Source organism: Mustela erminea, chromosome 2, assembly GCF_009829155.1.
Source record: "Mustela erminea isolate mMusErm1 chromosome 2, mMusErm1.Pri, whole genome shotgun sequence".
In the NCBI taxonomy this organism is placed as follows: domain Eukaryota; kingdom Metazoa; phylum Chordata; class Mammalia; order Carnivora; family Mustelidae; genus Mustela; species Mustela erminea.
In genome coordinates, this window is record NC_045615.1 from 103,665,542 (window position 1) to 103,686,620 (window position 21,079).

Consider the following 21,079-nt stretch of genomic DNA (forward strand, 5'->3'; position numbering starts at 1 on the left):
GAAACTGCCAAACTGTTTTCCAAAGGGTTGTACCATTTCAGATTCCCACCAGCCATGTATAAAAGTTCCAATGGCTCCACATTTTCATCAACACTGGGTATTATTAGCTATTTTGGTTTTAATCATCCTTAAGGTGAACAGTTGTATCTCACTGAGGGTTTTAGTTTTCTTTCTTTATTTATTTTTAAATTTTTTATTTTTTTTTTTAAAGAATGAGCAGGAGGAGGAGCAGAGGGAGAGGGAGAAGCAGACTTCCTGCTGAGCAGGGAGCCAGACATGGGGCTCAATCCCAGGGCCCTGAGATCATGATCTGAGCCAAAGTCAGAGGCTTAACAGACTGAGCCACCCAGGTGCCCTGAGGGTTTTAGTTTTAATTTCCTTGCTGCCTTATGGTGTCGAGACAGCATCACCTGTTTAATGATGCTTCTGATATCTTCTTTTGTACCGTGTCTGCCCAAGTCTTTTGTTCATTTTTCTAAGTGGGCTCCTGGTCCTGTTTTTGTTGTATTCTAAGAGTCCTTAATATCTCCAGGATTCAAGCTTGTGGTAAGCTGGGTACTTGGTGGATTATCCAGTCTGGCCTGCCTTTCCATTTCCTTCACAAGCTCTTCTATGTAGCCACAGTTTTTAATTTTGATGAAATCCAATTAATCAATTTTTTAAAAAGGGTCCATTCTTTTTCTGTCCCATCTAAGAAATCTCTGCATACCCCAGGGTTGCAAAGACTTCCTCCTATGTTCCCTTCTAGAAGTTTTATAATTTTATCTTCTATGGTTCAGTCCATGGTCCATTTTGAGTTAATTTGTATGTGGCATGAGGTAAGGGTTCTTTTGTTTTTTTCCATGTGAGTATGAAGTTTTTATGGTACTTATGGTAAGACTAAGTTTCCCCATTAAATTTCTTGGCATCTTTTGTATTTCTGGATTTGATTCTGTTCTGTTGGTCTGCACAGCAGTCCTTATGCCAACACAATGCTATCTTGATTACTATTCAGTGAACATTCTATAGCACTTACTATGTACCAGGTATGGTTCTAGAAGCTTTACATATAGTAACACTTTAACCTCATAACACCTCTATGAGTATGTAGCAGCTCAGAGAGTTTAACAGCCTGCCCAAGGTCACACAGTGGCAGGGCCAGCATTCAAGGCCAGATATTCTGGTTCCAGATTCTTGCTCTTAACTCCTGCCCTATACTGCCTTTCCTCACTGGCACATAAAGACGTTGCAAAAAGATAAATGCAGTCTCCCATGGCCTTCCTTCTTCATATGAGGCTCTGGCATAGGGACAGTGATATGGAGGAGACAGGAGTCCTTGCCCTTGGTGAATCTAATGGTTTGAATTGTCCTCCCCCCCAAAAAGATATGTTGAAGTCCTGACCACTGATACCTTAGAATGTGACTTTATTGAGCAATAGGGTCTTTACAGAGGTACTCAAATTTAGTGAGGACATTAGGATGGGCCCTAATCCCATGGGACTGGTGCCCTTATAAAAAGAGGAAATTTGGATACAGACAGGCACACAGGGAGAATGCCATGTGAGGATGAAGGCAGGGGTCAGGGTGGTGGTCTCCAAGCTGAGGAACACCACAGATCACCAGCCAAGCACCAGATGCTCCAGGAGAGATCTGGAACAGATTCTCTCTCACAGCCTCAGGAGGAATCTGCCCTCTGATGCCTGGATCTCAGACTTCTGGCCTCCAGAATGGTGAGACAATAAATATCTGTTGTTTTCCCCCCTCTGTCTGGGGTACTTGGGTTTGCAGCTTTGGCAAACCAACATGGGGAGGTCATGTCCAATGCAGAGCAGAGCTTGGCATGTTGTTCAATGATGAAACGCATGAAGAAAGATGGAAGGGATGGAGGGAAGGAAAATTGGATCTAAAATGTCATTTATTTCAGGAGTGACTCAAAGCTGACTTAATGTGCATTTATAGTATTTATAGACATTACTTTGTATGAATTTTATAGGCCAATCTCTGTCTCTATTGTAATTCTTTGCATACATCTCAGTATAAAGTGTGTGAAATAACTACTCTGTGCTTGGCAGAATTCCTGATATCTGGGGGACTGCAGAGCCCTCTAATAGTTTATTCCTCAACAAGATCCTCAGGGATGCCCTGTTCTTCCTGCCCCATTCCAGGGGGGCCTTTCCCTTTCTGTTCTTCCCATAAAGTCAGCCTCTACATGGCTTGATGTGCTCCTTCTGAGCACAGGGCTGGCTGTTGGGCTCCAGAAGGAGGAAAGGCTGTTGGTGGGGGCTTGGAAGCCCTCAGAACATGCCACCTGGCCACTCCCAGGTAGGGGGTGAGGATCCCAGAACAGGCAGAGCACTCTGTCCTGGTTTCAGATGCACCTTTCCTGGGTCTTATTCAAACAGCTGTGTACTGGGTGCTTGTGATGGGTTGGCACTTAGCCTAGAGGCACAACATAAAGACCAGGGACTGAAGGGGTATAGGGTGACAACTACCACAGCCATTTCTTGAAACCTACTGTGCCTCTCTCTCTCTCTCTCTCTCTCTCTCTGTCTCTCTCTCTCTCTCTCTCTCTCTCACACACACACACACACACACACACACAACACTGGGGAATGATGTCTCCTAAACTGGGGCCTGAACCCAAGTGCCCCAAATGGCTGTCCTCGATTATAACGATTTGGGGGTGGTGGGGTCTCTGAGGAGCCCTTGCCATACCAGCCATTCTTGAGTCTTCAGGCAGAAGTCTTCCATGCACAATGCCTGGAGAGACAAATCTGACTTGTCTATGCCTTCCTGAATGAGACTAACTGAAAAGCAAAGGAGGAGTGCCTGGAACACCAGGCCTCCTTTGAAGTTTCTTGGCAGAAAGTGGCCAGATTCTTATGCTGCTCAAGGTTCATGTAGGGAGTCAATGTTGGAGTTTTGAAGGAAGACAGGCACCTGTGGTGGTCACGTACTTCATGGACTCCTTGCCTCCTTGCCCTTATCACACACTGCCCTGTATATTACTGTCCTAACCATGAAGGTTACACTTTCCTCCTGGCTTTGTGCTTACGCCTGATGTATTGATACCATCCCAATAACAGTGGAGACAAAGCTTGGCTTAAGGCCTTTCACCGCTAGAGCACCTCGTTCCCAGGCCTCTCCTTTCTCTTACTCAGGTGTCTGGAGTCAACTTTTCATTTGCTGTCTCAGGGTTTGTGGGCCACACCCAACAGAAAGGAACCGGAATGGTTTCTTCACTGTGGACTCGGCGCTCTCGGCAGAGAAGAGAAAGCAAAGGCAGGCTGCGTGAGAAGGAATGTCAAGTTTCAGTATCGCTAGTACTTCTGTTTTAAGTCTGCAAGTGTTAATTTTTGCTTTCACAAATCTCTGTCTGGAAAAAAAAAATCTCTGAAAAACAGAGACCTTGGAAAGCTGTGGGTATATGCAAGTTAATGGAGTTTTAAGGTCTGTTCGGAAGATAGGGTCCCAGAAATAATTTTGTACTTGGAACAGGCTGTTTAAATTGAAAGCTAAAAATAATCCATTGAAACAAACTTTGTTCAGAAATTTCTATTTAACAGATGAATGTGTGAGGGGCGCCTGGGTTGCTCAGTTGGTAGGGCATGTGACACCTGATTTCAGGGTCGTGAGCTCAAGCCCATGTTAGGCACAGTGCCTACTTAAAAAAAAAAAAAAAGATAAATGTGTGAGATCTGTGATATCTGTTTGGGCCAAAGTCGTAAGAACTGAAAAAACTACTTTTTAAATGATAATCTTTCCAGGGTGGCCCACAATTCTTAAGTATATTAAATTTAAATGGTCATGAGATATTTTAACTGAAGTGCAAAATCAGATATGTATAGGGACCAAATGGAATAAAAGGAAAGCCTGGCACTAGACTAGGCTTTTCCAAGTTCTCAAGTCTTGGGAAAAGTTTTTCCTTCGGTCAAAGCTCTAACTTCTACGGCTTCTAAGGGAAATACAATCCCCCCTCCCTTCTCGAAAAAGGAAAAGGTAGTTGGTTCTTAAGAGGTTTATGATCATTGGGGTGCCTGGGTGGTTCAGTCGGTTAAGCATCTGCCTTCGCCTCAGGTCATGATCTCAGGGTCCTGAGATGGAGCTCCACATCAGGCTCCCTGCTCAGCAGGGAGTCTCCTTCTTCCTCTCCTTCTGTCCCTCCCCCTGCTTTCTCTCTCTCTCAAATGAATAAATAAAATCTTTAAAAAAAAGAGGTTTATGATCATAAATTTAAACACATCTCCAAAGGCAAAGGAAACAAAAACAAAATTGAACTTTTGGGACTTCATCAAGATCAAAAGCTTCTGCACAGCAAAGGAAACAGTCAACAAAACAAAGAGGCAACCCATGGAATGGGAGAAGATGTTTGCAAATGACAGTACAGACAAAGGGCTGATATCCAGTCTATAACGAGCTCAAACTCAGCTCCCCAAAACAGATAATCATGTCAAAAAAAGGGCAGAAGACATGAACAGACACTTCTCCGATGAAGACATATAAATGACTAGCAGACACATGAAAAAATGTTCATCATCATTAGCAATCAGGGAAATTCAAATTAAAACCACGTTGAGATACCACCTTACACCAGTTAGAATTGCAAAGATCAACAAGGCAGAAAACAACAAGTGTTGGAGAGGATATGGAGAAAGGGGAACCCTCTTAAACCATTGGTGGGAATGCAAGTTGCAAAGTGCAGCCACTTTGGAAAACAGTGTGGAGATTCCTCAAAAAGTTAGAAAAAGAGCTACCCTATGACTTGGCAATTATACTACTGGGTATTTACCTCGAAGATGCAGATGTAGTGAGAAGAAGGGGCATGTGCAACCCAATGTTCATAGCAACAATGGCCACAATTGCCAAACTGTAGAAAGAGCCGAGATGCCCTTTAACAGACGAATGGATAAAGAAGATATGGCCCATATATACAATAGAATATTATTCAGCCATCAGATAGGATGAATACCCAGCTTTTGCATCAACATGGATGGTACTGGAGGAGATTATGCTGAGTGAAATAAGTCAAGCAGAGAAAGTCAATTATCATATGGTTTCACTTATTTGTGGAACATAAGGAATAACATGGAGGACATTAGGAGAAGGAAAGGGAAAGTGAATTGGGGGAAATCAGAGGGGGGACATGAACTATGAGAGACTGTTGACTCTGAGAAACAAACTGAGGGTTCTGGAGGCGAGGGGAGTAGGGGGATGGGTGAACCTGGTGGTGGGTATTAAGGAGGGCACGTATTGCATGGAGCACTGGGTGTGGTGTATAAAGAATGAATCTTGGAACGCTGCATCAGAAACTAATGATGTATTTTGTGGTCACTAACATAACACAAAATAAATTAAAAAATAAAAAATAAACTGTTCTCAATTTGGGGCAAGTGGGAAAAAGGCTCTTAAAGAAAAGGAGTTGAGGAAGAACCACAGAGTGGCCAGCTGACTGAGAAATCAGTGCTCCACCATCAGGAGCAAGGAGCCGAGACAGCCTGGGGGCCAGGTGAGTTCGGGGGTGCAGCTGGTACTTGGAGCTAACATGAAGGAACAAAGTCTCCACCAGAACCCCCAAGAGCTGTGTCTTCCCTTCCCTTAGATGGGCAGAGCTGGTGGGACCAGCCCAGATGCCAGGAAGCCAAAGCCAAAGGAAGCCTAACAGAGAGATGGGTAGGGAATCAGAAGACATTTGGTGGGAAATACAGCATTGGGAGCATGTTCTGGGAGCCAGAGGGTGGGCTGCAGGGAATGAACTTGCTCGCAGCTATGTCCTTGGCCAAACTCAGAAATAGAACCACTGGATAAAAAGATATTATCACTTGGGAGTGGGTGGGAGCAGGGACTGCAGGGAAACGGGCTTCCAGGGCAGAACTGTCTATCTGCTTGGGGTGGTCCTCTCTGCTCCTCCAGTGAGGAAGAGCCCTCAGAACTAGGGGAGCCCCCATGTCCACATGCATGCTGGCGGCTACTTGCCCCCATCCCCTGGGAGTTTGGGGGTGGAAGGAGAAATCTGGTTCCTCTTTTGCTTCACGTGGCCCTTCCCCTCTGCCAAGTGCCTGTAAGTTGCATTAGATAAACAGGGCTGACTCTAATTAATTTTAGTGGAGATGGAGCTTGTTTCCTCCCGTCGTTCTGCGGCTCACAGAAGTGCCACAGAACTGTGATTTATCAAGAGGAAATGTTGTCTGTAAAGGAGAATGAGCTGAACTTAGTCGTTTGGAAGCCAGGTTTAGAGCACCCTTGTTCTGATATTTCCCTGGGAAAGTGAGCCTCTTTACAAGTCACCCTCCTCTGCCCTCTCCACCTCTGCTCACATCTGTCTTTGCAGAGGCCAGAGGGATCCTTCTAAAATGCACTGTGGTGCTCTGCTTTCTGCACCCCGGGGGCGCCCCTCCAGCACTTGACCTCCTTTAGTCTTACAGACCTGCTCCTGCTTGGGTGCCTCTCCGGGTCTCTGCTCTGCCCTGCTCTGTGTCTTGGGAGGAGGGCCACATCCACAGATCAAAGGCCCCCTTGCCTTCTGCATCCCCTGGTGTCAGCAGCCTGGGCACTGGTAAGAAATGAGGAGGGAAAGAAGAGAACGAGACCAGGGTGTTGGTTCCTGGCTCCCTTTCTCCAGGCACATTTTGGCTGGTTGTGTCTCTCTCCACTGAAGGTCACTGCTCCTGATTGGTGCCCTGCCTACCCTACAGACCTACGCACCCCTGAGTTAATCTGTCCTCCAACCTGGATATCTGGGTGACAGATCCCTTATCCCTTGAGCCTAATCACAATCTAATACAGCAACTGCCCCCATCTTGGTCCCCTTCAACTGGCACCAGCATTCCTCACTACATCCTTCCCTACCTAGACCACCACAGTTTGACCTACTCATGTTGCCATTCATTATCTGTCCCTGGCTAGGAGCTCACCTTCTCCACGGTGAGGGTCTTCGTCTCTTCCATCCATGCATGCACCCCACACAGCTAGACTTACAGTTGGCACAGAGCAGGGACCCAACCAGCATTTGCTGAGCGTTGAAGGAATAAACAGTCTGGCCCCAGTGTAAGGCATTTTCAGCGTTTTCCATAGCATATGTTTGGTTCTCTTCTGGAATATTCATAACCAACAAAGGCTGTATTTGTTTGCTAGGGCTGCCAAAAGAAGGACCACAAATAGCTTAAATAACAGACATTTCTTCTCTCATAGTTCTGCAGGCTGGGAGTCCAGGATCAAGGTGCCAGCAGAGCCGTACTCCTGCTGAAGGTGCAGAGAAGGATCTGTTCTAGGCTTTTCTCCTGAGTTCTGGTAGTTCCTTGGCTTTTTCAGCAGGCCTTCAAAATTTACATGGCGTTCTCTCTGTATGCACGTTTGTGTCCAAATCCCTCCATTTATTTATTTTTTTAATGTGTAAAAAAGATTTTATTTATTTGAGAGAGAGCGAGAACAGGCAAGGAGATTGGGAGAGGGAGAAGCAGACTCCCCAATGTGGGGCTCGATCCCAGGACCCTGGGATCATGACCTGAGCCAAAGGCAGACACTTAACTGACTGAGCCACCTAGGTGCCCCCAAATTCTGCTTCCTTTAATAAGGATGACAATCATATTGGATTAGAGGTCCCCCCTATTTCCAATTGATCTTATCTTAGCAATAACTATGTTCTGAGGTACTGGGAGTTAGAACTTCAACATATAAATGTTGTTTATTATATAAGGATTAACAACTCAACCCATAATAATAATTAACATTTACCGAATACGTGCTTTATGTCAAGTGCTGTGAATTACTGTATAATTCTCATGATGAGACCTGTTGAGGTATAGACTTGTATTACTCCCACTTTCCCTTAGGGAACACAGGGGCTCAGGACGGTTCAGTAACCAGCCCGAGGTCACCCAGCTAGTAAGCTGAGGGCCATGAGACCACAGAGCCCAAACATCCCACCATCCTGCTCTGTTGCCTGGACCCACTTTCTCATCCAGCAACACCAGACCCAGGGGCTCGAGATGCAGCTGTGAACTCTAAAGATTTTCATTCTGGGTTTGTTCTGGAAGCAAAGGGAGTGGTGGAAACCAGTAGGATTTTTTTTTTCTTTTTTAACTTCAACACTACAACATAGTCGATTCCTGACAACCACACAAACTTATTGTGAGGAACGATTCCCCCGATTTGAAAAAAGCAGTCTCCACTGCTTGAAGGAATGAGGCTCGTACACCAGAAACTGCCGTGGCCCCAGGTTGCAGCCCCTGCTCAGGCCCATGGGGCCTGATGACATGGGGTGAAAGTTCACTCAGAGAGTTGGTGCCTCGCGGAGAAAGACCATTTGGAAAACCCGCTGTTTCTGCAAGATGCCGTTGTTTACAGATGTCCACACTGATGAGCAATGCCAGGAGCCAAGGTTAATTCCCAATCAAATGAACAAACATGGGCTTCTCAAGTTGATTATGCCCCAAAGCCATTTTAGCAGACTGTCAAAATCTCAGGAAGAAGAAAACACACTGGGAAGTCCTTCTTGTTAGGTGGCTGCCTCACAGGGTTGAATGAAACAGTGTCTCCATCTTTGGAAGCAAGGGAATAAAAACTTTGGAAAGGCCCCAGGATTTACGGGGTATTGACTGTCGGCAATGCTGCAGTGGGCCTTCCTGCACTTTGAGGTTTGCTTCCACGACAGTTCTGGAAGGCAGTGGCTTCATCTCCTGGGGTTGTGTCACCCACAACATAATGGTTGAAACACAGTCTCCTACAGCTCTGAGGTCTGAGGTCTAAAATGGGTCTCAGGGGGCAAAAATCACAGCTGTTGGCAAGCCTGTGATCCTCTGGGGCCTCTATGTGAGAATCTGTTCCTTGCTTTCCCGCTTCTGGAGGCCACCTGCTTGCTGTGGCTCGTGGACCATTCCTCCAGCAACTGCCACTCTAGCCTCTGCTTCTGTCCCTCCATTTCCTTCTCTGACACTGGACCCTGCCTCTCTCTTTCACTTTGAAGGACGCCAGTGATGACTGTCGGTCACTTGGTTAATCCAGGATAACCTCCCTATCTCTAGATCCTTAACATCTTCACATCTGCAAAGATTCTTTTGCTGTGTAAGGTGACATAGTCATGCTTCCAAGAATCAGGATGGGGACACACTGGGGGAGCCAGGATTCTGCTTGCTACAGGTATGCCTGGTTATGTCCATTTTAAAAGTGACAAATAAATTCAGAGATGTTGGGCAATTTTCTCCAGGCCACTCAGCTAGTAGATGGGTGGTTAGGTTTTGAATTCAGAGCTGCTGGGTCCTACAGAGTCTGCTCTTTCTCCCCCAACACACTGTTTCATTTCAGACTCCCAGACTCATGATGGGGTTAATCTCGATGTATGCCAGGAATGAGCGTGAAGGCTACCGTGTTGAGAATGACTCCCAATGAATTATTCTGCATCTCCAGTTCCTTTAGATGATACACTGGGAAGCGTGATGATGATGGGGGCCATGTGCACAGGCAGCCGGATGGAAGGGCCTTCCCTTCACCTGGCTAACAACTTCTGGACCTTCAGTGCTCATCTTCCTGGGCCCTCTCTCAGGAAGCCCTCCCAGGAGAGTTCATCCCAGTGTTGTCTGTGGTACAAGTCTTTTTCTGGATCTTTCTCTCTAGAACATGACAACTTCATGGGTGACCTCCCAGCACAAGCAGGAAATGAGTGTTGAATGAAAGGCATGAATGAATGATGCCTCCATGAGAGCTGTGAAACCGCTACTCCCCACAGCAGGCCCACACAGTGGTCCCTGCTGCTCTAGAACGCATGTGCCATGTGACCGTGGTCCGTCGGGCTCCACATCTCAAGTCAGCAGCAGGCTGACTCCCTGTCTGAGTTTACAAAGTTACTCTCTGCCTCTCCCAGGATGGTGAAGTCATTTTCCCTCCTTCCTGGGATTAACACCTACAAGACATACTCTGGCCAGTACTGGCAGCTTGTAATGAAGATCCGCCAGCCAGGGAGAGGGGACTGGAAGAAGGGCGTCTGGAGTCGGGGAGACAGGGTTGGAAGCTTCATGTCTCTCTCTGCTCCTCTCTCAAATGAAGATGACAGCCCAACTTTCAGGAGTGATGTGAATGAGCAACACCTCAGAGTCTTGGGGAGCAGTGAGGGCCCTCGATACTAGCTCTCCCCACTCCGTCGGGTTTTGACCCTACTGGCTGTGTGACCCTGAGAGAGCCAATGCTTTGGGATGTGGTTTCCTCACCTTTCAGAGGACTGCGAGAGTCCTTGTGAAATCCTGCTCTCTGCAGGGGTGTTCGTCACAGCCTTATTTACTGACTAATAGCATGGTTAACTAACTCTCCGAGAGCCCACATCACTTGTCAGGCACTGCCCTCCTGTATTCACGTATTTAATCCTTACCCTATGAGGCAAGGGCGGCACCCTTATTTATTTATTTTTTAATTAATTAATTTATTTGAAAGAGAGCATGCACGAGCAGGGAAAGGGGCACAGGGAGAGGAAGAGAACCTCAGGCAGACTCTCTGCAGAGCATGGGGCCCCATTCAGGGCTCAATCCCAGGACCCCGAGATCACGACCTAGCTGAAATCAAGAGTCTGACGCTCAATGGACTGAGCCACCCAGGCGAGGGGCAATGTCCTTATTATAGAAATGGGGAATTGAGTTGAAGAGCTGTTGAATGACTTCCCCAGGGTCTCAAAGCTCAAAAGGGACAGAGGGGGGATCAGAATCCAGGAGGTGTGGCTCTGTCGTCCAGGCTTGGAGGGGAGACACTCAAGAGCCCTACCCCAAAGACAGCGGAGAGGAAACTGACCAAACAGCCAATTTCGGAAGAGCCACAGAGCCTGCATGGGGCGAAGACCAGCACTGAAGGTCCAGAAGTGTACGTATGTTACACTTCAACAAAACATTGCTTAGACAAGAAAAAGGAAAAGTTAAATGGAAAGCAAGTCTGGCACAAGGTCATGCGAACATAAGCAGGGTGACTATGGCGTAAGAACAGAACACACCAACCACAGAAAAGCCAAGGGGAGATTTTCCCAAAGGTACGTATGCTTATAGATTTCTTCTTCGGTTCTTCCTGCTTTTCTGAATTTTACACATATACCCTAATGAGCTTGTGATGATTCCCTACAACAAAAAATACTTTACTGACCCCCTCCCCCCAAACCTTATTGTTTCCCACGATTTCCATTCCAGACTGACTGTGCGTTTCTGTGGATTAACGTAAGCATGCATAACCACAACGGGGGTGGGGGGGCAATAACTCAAAATGAGAATTTTTTGAAACTCCCAGATTGTGAAACAGTGAGATATTTTTCTCTAACAAAAAGACTGTGAGTGAAAGGAGACAAACTTCAGTCCTCAACACTTGACCGACACCCATTTTTAGAAGCATCTTGTTAGAATGACCCATTATCAGCAAGGAGCAAAACAAAGCATTCTGTCACAAGCCACGAGTCAGAAATGCCACTGGAAGCCTCCGCCTATCTGCCCGGCCTCAGTCCTGCCAGAAGAAGTCAGCGTGAGAGTGGAAATAAATGAGCAACTCCGTGCAGGTCAGAGAACCTCCCTCTGATTCTACCCTCCTCTCTGTCCTTTGGAAAGGAGCCCTGTCGTAGACAGTGCTCCTAAAACGCGAAGCACAGACCACACATCTACAAGGTAGAAGAGAACCAGACATCTACAAGGGGAAACTGAAGCTCAGAGAGGTTGAGAGCATTATCCAGCATCACACAGCCAAGAAATTCCAGAGCCAGGATTCAAATCTAATCTGGTCTGATGGCCCCAAGCTGTGCAATTTCTGCAAAATTTTGAAGTCTCCCAACTCCCTCCCTGTGGTATGTTTACTGTGAATCTTAGAGACTGAGAAAGAAGGATGAGCTCTGTGTCTTCCTTTGGACACTTTTGCTTATTATTAAAGCCACCCCCTGTTATACCAGTCGGCTGGAATGTCCTCTCTCCTTTCTTCTGACTGCAAACTCCTACATCTTTAGGGAAGAAAGGTGACAGCTAATGTGGAAATGTTTTTAAAGTCATGGCAATGGACCTTAGGCTCACAGGGACAGTGATTTGGGACCCCAGGGAGAAACAGCTCATCATATTGTATCACCTGTGACCAGGTGAGAGTTCAAAGAAGGGAACTCTTCATTAAAAGACAATAGGTAGGAGAGCAAAATATAGATAATATTCTCTAGATGGGTGAACACCCTAAAATTCAGACACTTTTGGGGTGACAAAGGACACGCTCCTTTAAAGACAAGCACATTTGTTGCCTGGGAGGCCCCATGACGCTGTTCGCCCACTATGGTGTTCTCAGGAATAGCTCTCAGTTCACTTACAGAGAAGATGGCGGCCAAAGTCTCGATTCCACCAGTGCTCAAGGTAATGTATGGGATCTTTTCTGGCGGGATCCCAGCTTTTCCAAAGATGCTATTGGTGTAGAACCAAATCTATAATGGCGGAAACAAAACAAACCAAACAAACAAACAAACAAACAAAAACAAGGGAGTGTCAGTAAAAGGCATCTATTTCCCCAATTGAATTCAGGTGCAAGGTGGTCTCTGCGATTTGCTGTTACACCCAGCATGGAGCTGAGTGGTGTGGCCAGCTATTTGTTTTCTTCCTTCTCCTACCTTTGCCCTTCTTCATTACTAACAGAGCTACAGCAGTGGGAGCAACATGGATAATGAGGCAACCTCAGGACAGCATGGCTGCCCCCATGGTAACTTTGTGAGAAACAAAAAAGGTTCCTGATCCACAAGACATTTTATGGTCATCCATTAGAAAACTGTCACAATAAATCTATAATGTGAACAATGTGAATGATGCCCTGAGGGTTGCATAACACACAACCTGCACAACTACACATAGAGCCCCTGCTTTGGGATGGAAGGAACCTGTTCAGATGCTAGAGCAAGAAGTTAGGAGCCTGTGTCCTTGCTCACTGGAGTGATAGTATAATTTATTAACCAGAACTGGGCACCTTTGAGATGGTTAATAATTAGTTCAGGACAATAGGCATAAATCTGGATTGCCCTCCCTTCCCAATTTCCCTCACGGGAAGTTAGGTCAGTGTGGAGGTTTCTGCTGCTTGAGACCAAACCTAACCCTCATGACACTCACGGGACATCGGGCGATCACTGACTGGAGGTTGGAGACCTGGCTCCGTCTTGAACAGGCTCTGTGACCTCAAGCAATTCACTCTGTCCTGCTGGGCTTCCTTCCCCTCCTCGGTCAAAGAGTACAGCCATGCCCCTCCCGTGGGGTGTCAGGAATTGGGTAAGAATTGTCACTGTTCACTATTTACTTAAATAGTAAATTTCGGGTCCTTAGGCTGGACATGAGCCATTTGTGTCCTCCCACCCCAGCCATTTCCTTAAAGAGCACGAGTTTGCTAAACGATAGAAAACCAAGCTGTCCTCTACATAACATCTGACAAGGAAACCCGCCACCTTCGAAGGCTTGGAAGCATTTATACCCTGATCGTTATTTAGCAGAAACATCAGAGCTTGTTGCTGATAACTTGTCAGGCCCGATGCTGGCTGGCCATGCTCTTTGCACAGCTCTCACTTCATTTTTGGAAACAGCTCTCATTTGTACAGATTCGTCTTGTTACCGGCACTTGTTTAGCAAAACATTTTCCAGGCCTTGTGGGGAGAAGATATCATTTAGGACCTACAAATATCTACAGATGGCTTATCTCTTAGCGAGAGGAGTAATTCTTCCTAAAGTTATAGGCACACTCAGAGGCCAGTAAAAACAACTACACAAATTTCTGTGAGCTTGCTGGCATTGATACCTCTCTCAGCAAAATGTATTTTAATGCTCTTAAAACAAAGACCCTCTTGCTGGTGTCTGCCCCACATTTGTCTGAGCTGATAAATTAGAATTTTAGAGTCTGCCTTTGTTTCCACATTCACAGAAGACAGAAGTGGTTCCTGATAAATTCATTAATTCCTAAAGCTCTTAGGGCTGTGACAGAAGCTAAAATTGTTCCAGAAAGCCCCAGTCTTCACCGGATTTGTTTGTATAATCTCCTCTCCTTTGGGAGGTAACTGTGATCTTCAGAGCTGGATCAGAGTGGTTTAAAGGACTTTCTTATTTACCCAGATTCACTGATTTTTAACAGCCACAGCTCCACGGACTCCTTTCATCTCCCAGGCTACTGTGCTGCTTCAGTCTGAACCCCAGAACTGTCAGCCTCTGACCCCATGGAGTATGTGTTCTCCTGTAGGCGCTGTGTCCTGGCCTCCCCCTGCAACTTTCCCTGTAGCGACACTGCCTTGGGCCTCCCTGAGGGGCTTCAGTGTCAGCAAAGAGGGTCATGGTGCATAAATTACACGCTTTTGGGGGGGATGCTCATAAAAGCGGCTCTAGAGTCATTTCTTAGTAAATGCATTTATCCATCAATAGGCAGAAATCAGCCCTTCAGACCATCTCCCCCTTTCTAGGGCTTGCGAGAAAGTCCTGCTGGGCTCCTCCTTGGAGGGGGTGGGGGGAAGGCCTGCCCATCACACACACACTGCTTGTCTCGTTCTGCAGGCTCCAGAAGCCATTTGTCTCGTGCTGAATGATCTTATAGAGCAGGAGGGGGACGGCCTCTTGCCTCTACTCCTGCTAAGGTTTATGTGATCAGGCAGTTTGAGAGTGCAGTACACCATGGAAGCACAAGGAAAGGTGGGGTGTGTTCCTCAGCAAACCCTCTCGAGGGTTGCTTGCTGACAGTCCCCTCCTGCGGTGGGCAGTGAAGGGGAGGTACAGGGGTGCTGGTGGACTGGAAGGATCAGCAATTTGGAGGCCCAAACACATGCTTCCAAACCCGATGAGCCTCTGGTGATCTGTGGGTCTGTAGGCAAGGGACTACATGTCTTTGAAGAAGGTAAAAAAAAAAAAAATTGTCTTTCAGAGTGGTTGTAAACATTTTTCAAGTGACAAAGTAAAGCATCTTTAAAAGATTTTATTTATTTTAGAGAGAAAACTCGGGTGCGAGTGCAAGTGCGAGTTGGGGGAGGGACGGGGGGAAGAGGGACAAGCAGACTCTGCACTGAGCATGGAGCCTGACGTGGGGCCCGATCTTAAGACCTTGGAACCATGACATGAGCCGAAATTAAGAGTCGGGCGCTTAACCAACTGGGCCATTCAGGCACCCCAAACGTCTTTTATAGAATTGGTAGATAACAAATGGTGGGTATCATTCTAGAAGATTTCCATCTCTCTATTGAGACACCATTGCTCTTTGGTAAAGGAAAATGTCAGTTCTGTGCATGCCCTGGGGAGGAAGGCCCTCTGGAGCTGCTTCTCAGCCTACTTTTTGACTGTCTGTCCCCAATGCCCCGAAGCCTCCCTCTTAACTCCTGACAATGTGTTAGAGACCAAGCATAACAGGTGTCATCATTTCCAACTCTCTCAACAGCTTGTGAAGGTGACGTTGCCTTAGGAGCAGAGAGACCGCACGCAGCCAGTAAGGCCAGAGCAAGGTGCAAACCCAGGCTTGTGTGCTTCCGGCCCCACAGTTCTTTCCGCTGCTCAGGCTGTGCTGGGGCTGTCCGTGCAGCTGGCTGACAAGATTCCTCTTCCATCCACCATTCCTCCCCCTCCCCCAAACTCCCATATATGCCCATGACCCTGACTGCAGTTGGTCCCCTACTGAGACATGTGTTTTCACCCATCTCTCTGGCCAAACTTCAGAAGCAAGAACCCCCCCTGGTTTGCCCTTGCCCAGAACAGGCTGATTCTTACAGAATATGAATGTAAAATATGGCCTTAACACATGCTCGCACACACAGAATTGCTCCACCAGAGGTGTCCACGTCCTAATCCCAAAAGCCTGTGAATGAATTACATGACCCAGCAAGAGTTGCTCTGAAGACGTGGTTAAGTTCACGGGTCTTGACATGGGGAAATCATCCCAAATTATCTAGGGGAGCTAGAGATGTAATCACGAGAGAGGTCAGAGAGAGAAAGTACAAAGATAGAAGTGGAGGTCAGAGGAAGAGAGTTGTAAACACAGAGATGGTCTCCACAAACCGATGGTGACACACAGGATCTATTCTGAAGTAGAGAAGACAGAGGAGATCTTGTCACTTATAAACACTAGGTCCCAGGGCTTCACCTACTGTAGGGCTGGGACCCCCATTCCCTTCATCTCCTCTTCTCTTTTAGCCCAAGGGACAGGAACCGCATAAGGAGTAAGGGATAAGGCTGGCAGGGGCTCTTGGAAGGAGGTACTAACCGGCTTCTTTGCGCCCCCTACTGGAATGACTGTGAACTGCCTCCTGCAGGCCACTTGTGTCCCCTCTGCTCTCTATGCAGGGCGGACCTGCCCAGTGACGCTGGGCTGGGGCTGCTTCCTCTTGTTGGGCCTGGGTAGGCACCTTAAATCTGGGAATGCAGAATTCACAGCAGCTTCTGGGGTTACACGCTCCAATCCAGCTCCGCCTGGAGTAGAGTAGAGGGCACACTCGGATCCCAACCCATCTGATTCCTGTGCCAATCTCTCTAATCTGCTCTGAATTTCAAAGGGGAAAAGAGGGGCTTGTATATCATACCCCGCAAACCTATCACCCACATGCCCTAACTTTATCCTCACACGATCCATTGACAGGTGCCTTGCCCCCATTTAACCGATGAGGAAAGTAAATCTCAGCCAGTGAGGGCTACAGAGCAGCTGAGAGTGGCAGGACTGGGATGTCCATTCCAGCAGATCTGAGAGCTGCAGGGAAGAGAACATCCCGGAAAGAGTAACCATAGTCCCTGTTGCAAAGAGAGGAGGAGTCCCTGCTGCAAGAAAGACTCTCTGCCCTCCTGACAATGCCTGAGAGCCTGGGCCCCAGACTCCCTAAGCTAGTGTCGCCCCCGATCCCATCAGGCCCCCTTCGCCCTGACCACAGAGGGGCAGGAATGAGTGACCGCCTCCCCTGCCTCTCCTGGGGCCCACTTCACACCCTGATTGTGTCCATGAGCACCCAGTGGATGGCCCATCGGGGGTGCCTTTCAGCGCTCAGCTGGGAGCGCCCCCCCCACCCGGCCCCTCACTCTTCATGGAAATCCAGAAGGTACAGAGTAAGGACTTGAAGAGTGTCCAGAACATATCATCTTTTTTTTTTTTTTTTTTTAAAGATTTTACTTGCTCCAGGCTCGATCCCTTACACTCAGATTATGACCTGAGCTGAAACCAAGAGTAGGACACTTAATGGCTGAGCCATCCAGGTGCTCCAGGATATGCTAGTTCTTAAAAGCTTTCCTAAGAGTGTTGGATTACCTAGTCTCACTCCTCCTTTTACAGGTGAAAACATAACCTCTCCCCAGCCCAGCCCTCAGCCAGCTGATACCATCTCTGAGTCTCCTGTCCATTCATAGCTCAGTGACTGAGGGCAGAGGGGTTAAACAGCCCACCCAGGGTTCCAGGGCTGGGAGGTCGGGGGTGTGGGCAGAAACCCAGGCACCATGGTCTCAGGGCAGGGCTCTTTTGACAAGATAATAGCTAAGGGTGTCAAGCACCACCTGTGTGGCCAGCCTGGTGTGGAGGACATTACAACCTTTCATCCATCTCCTTGCCATCGAATGAAAAAGGCACCACTTTATAGCTGGGGAAACTGAGGCACAGAGCAGTCATGGCAAATTGGCTCTTGGCCCACAAGCTCAATGCTTGCGGTGGAACACAGCTGAGTCCAGGACATGTGCTCTTGATCACAGTGTGAGGGCGGCCCCACAGAGGGACTCCAGGTAGCATGCTTTCCATCTGGGTATACAGCAAGTTCTTTTAGGGAGATGGTCTCAGTTACTAAGGCAACAGAACATTCAATTCTTGTAATTTGAATTAGGATGTTATTTGGGAAGAGACTTCAAAACAAAAGCTATTTACAATGCTTCTGAATTTGTGATTAGAAGTTTTGTGCAAACTGGGGTTTGAATTTCAGGGTTCCTGATGATGGTTGGGCAAGGGAGATGGACCTTCACGGGGCTCCCAGCCAGCTCCGGGGAAAGTGTCCTATCTCAGGCTTTCTGTCTCCCTCTTTCCACTCTCCCAGCCTTGCCTCCCTGCCATTTGGTTGTTTGTGGAGGGTGCAGGATGTCTGCAGCTCTGTTAGGCACAGCAATTACTGTAAGCATCACAGCATGTGGGGGAAACATGCACACCTGTCCTCTCCCTCACAGATCAGGTGTAGCAGCAAACAGAGGTATTACACAACAGTTATACAGGTGATAGACCAGAGGGACACACAGTTAACCAGGAACACTGGGATCCTTGGGCAGCCACTGAGTGGACAAGCCCAGGCAGCGGTAAACTGCCTCTGAGGATCCAGAAAGGGCATCACTGGGCTTATCCGCAGGCTGCACTCTTGTCTTCTGTCCATTTCTACAAGCTCCTGTGTCTTGTTTCCCAACCAAGATGCAGAGTGGAAGGAGCAAAGTTTGGAAATGTATGGCATCAAGAGAAGAATGCAGTGCTAGAAACAGCCTTGCTGGGAAGAGCAGTAAGCTCAGCGATTAGCATCTGTGAGCCATTCCATGTCATTTTGTATAATCCGCATGGCAGCTCTGAGGACTGAGTACTGTCATCCCCATTTTCCATGATAGGAAACAGGCCCAGAGGAGCTCTGTTCAAGGGGGAAGGACTCTGGAGGAAGGAAGGGCAACCCAAGGACCCAAGGTGTAAGTAAGAATATCATCATAACCCTTAGTATTCCAGAAGATCCAGGAAGTCTGAGGACAGCCCAAGGACTTGGTAGAAGCAGCACCCTCCCTGCCCCTTGTTCTTCTCACCTCCCCTCTTTCTTCCCCAAATGCTCAGGTGTCTCCTGTGCGCCTTGAGTGGCTCTGGGTGCCGGAGGCAAAGGGACCATGAGAGGCAGCCTCTGAGGATAGTCATGGTGAGAGAAGTGGTAGTGGGGGTGTATGAGCTGTTGTGACCTCCTCAGGGAAGGACTCTGTAACCAGGAGGCTCCTCGCCCGTGAGAGACAGAGCATTCGCACAAAAGTCTGGTTTTCATGCAAAGGACAAACCGCTCAGGAGGAAGGCAGTTGCAGAAAATAAGGAATTTTAAGTGACAGGTCTAATTTTAGAGGAGGGAATTTGAAAGCCATTGTGAGAAGGAGGGAAAAAACAATCCCACACTGAAAAAGAATTTAGAAACAACTAAAATATTAAATCCAACTTCCTCTTGATTTCTAAGTTATGCGGAAACTATTTATTGACTTCTTAACAAAAAATGCACTGGGCAATACGTAATGTTCGCTTAATATGGTGATTCTCACCTGAGGGCACTTTAACCCCCAGGGGACACTGGGCAACGTTTGGAGACATTTTTGGTTGTCACAACTGGTGGGGTAGACTACTGTGACCTGGCGGGCCGAGGCCAGGACTGCTGAGACATTCTGTAGTAAAAAGGACAGTCCCCCGGGACAAGGGATTTTTCAACCCCGAGTGTGCACAGTGCTGAGGCTGAGAATGGCTGGGTTAGTACAGACACCTGGGCTTAGCGACAGGCTGGCCGAGCCTGGGCAGGTGCTCCAAGACAGGGTACCGGGGCCGGGAAGTGTGAATTTGACAGCACAGGCACCCCTCCCTCTGTGACCCACGGCAAGCGCTTTGTCCTCTGGAAAACTTATTTCTTTTTCTAGAAAATGAGGATGGCACCATTTACCCTGCAGGACATTTGGGGCTAGAATAAAGTGATAAATAGGGAGATGCTGAGCAGTATTTGCAATATCTTAAACTATAGACCATGTCCCCTCAAATAATTTCTGGGACAATTAAGGGAAGAAAGCAAGTTTTAAAGGGCATTTGAAGTTTTTCACCTGGTAGACAGCATTCCTTCTTGGCTCATGCATTATCTGGACTGAGAAGCCAGTGGTGCAGGAGACAACTGGACTGATGCCCAGGACAGCCGGACTCTGATGCTGAGGTGGCTGCTAACCAGTGTTTGTCTTTTTAAATGTAAAACAGTGAGCATAGGACTTGCTTACTGGCTGCCTAGGGATGACTTGGGGACACAGCCCAGTGACACATATGAAGATGCTCAAAGGTGGCCTTGGGGATGCTCCCTGCTCAGGGCTCAAGGGGCTAGACCTTGTGGCCAAATCACTGGGGCTCAAATCCCCTTTCTACCACTTGTAGCTGTGTGATTTGGGAAAATCTCTCAACATCTCTGTGCATAACAGTGTCTAAGTCACAGGACAGCCATGGGGAAAACTTCTGGCTCATGTTAAGGGCTGAGTGACTGTGAGCTTTATTATTATTCTTACAGGTGAGCAGACAGAGGCTAGGTAAGGGGAGTGACTGGCCTAGGCTTCCCCCTGCAGGCTTGCGGTCACAGTGAGACAGAAAGCCCAGCCTCTGAATATGGGTCCAGAACTTTTTGCTCCGTTCAAGTTAAGCATGCCAAGTGGGAAGTATTACTTCTGACTTAAAGATTAAAAATAATCCTAAACAGGGCACCTGGGTGGCTCAGTTAGTTAAACGACTGCCTTCGGCTCAGGTCATGATCCTGGAGTCCTAGGATCAAGTCCTGCATTGGGCTCCCAGCTCTGCAGGGAGTCTGCTTCTCCTGCCAAATCTCTCCTTCTCTTGTGCATTCTCTTTCATTCTCTCTCTCTCAAATAAAAAAATAAAATCTTAAAAAAATTTTTTTAAAATAAAAATAATCCTAAATAAGCAATAAATAGAAGGAGACTACCTCAACATAATAAAGGCCATACATGACAAGCCCAGAGCTAGCATCATACTTAGCTAACATATCATAATATCATCATACTCAGCAAACTGAGAGCTTTTCCTCTAAGATCAGAAATAAGACAAGGATGCCTACTCTCACCACTTCTATTCAACCCAGGACTGTAGATCTTAGCCAGTGTAATTAGACAAGAAAAAAAAAAGTCAAACAAAGCAGAAAGAAGTAAAATCATCACTGTTTGCAAATGGCATGATCTTAAATGTAGAAAACTCTGAAGATAGCGCGCACACACACACACACACACACACACAACACACACACACACACACACACATACAAATTGTTGGAACTAATAAATTCGGTAAAGTTGCAGGAAACAGAAACAACATACAAAAATCGGCTGTGTTTTTATAGACTAACAATGAACCATCTGAAAGGGAAATTAAGAAAATAATTGTATTTACA

The 21,079-nt window shown here is 47.2% G+C and overlaps 1 protein-coding gene across 13 annotated transcripts in view; it reads right to left on the minus strand.

Moving 5' to 3' along the window:
- Window positions 1–21,079, minus strand: part of SLC2A9 (solute carrier family 2 member 9) — a 224,030-nt gene that overhangs the window by 50,000 nt on the left and 152,951 nt on the right. For 12 of the 13 annotated variants that reach the window (XR_004283361.1, XM_032333832.1, XM_032333833.1 and 9 more), the window contains one exon: window positions 12,278–12,388. The exons of the other annotated variant lie outside the window; for it this stretch is intronic. Coding sequence is in view for 11 of the 12 variants with exons in the window: in XM_032333832.1 (XP_032189723.1) it covers window positions 12,278–12,388 (111 nt within the window). In the remaining variant the exon portion in view is untranslated. The remainder of the gene's footprint in view (window positions 1–12,277; window positions 12,389–21,079) is intronic. 13 annotated transcript variants of the gene reach the window in all.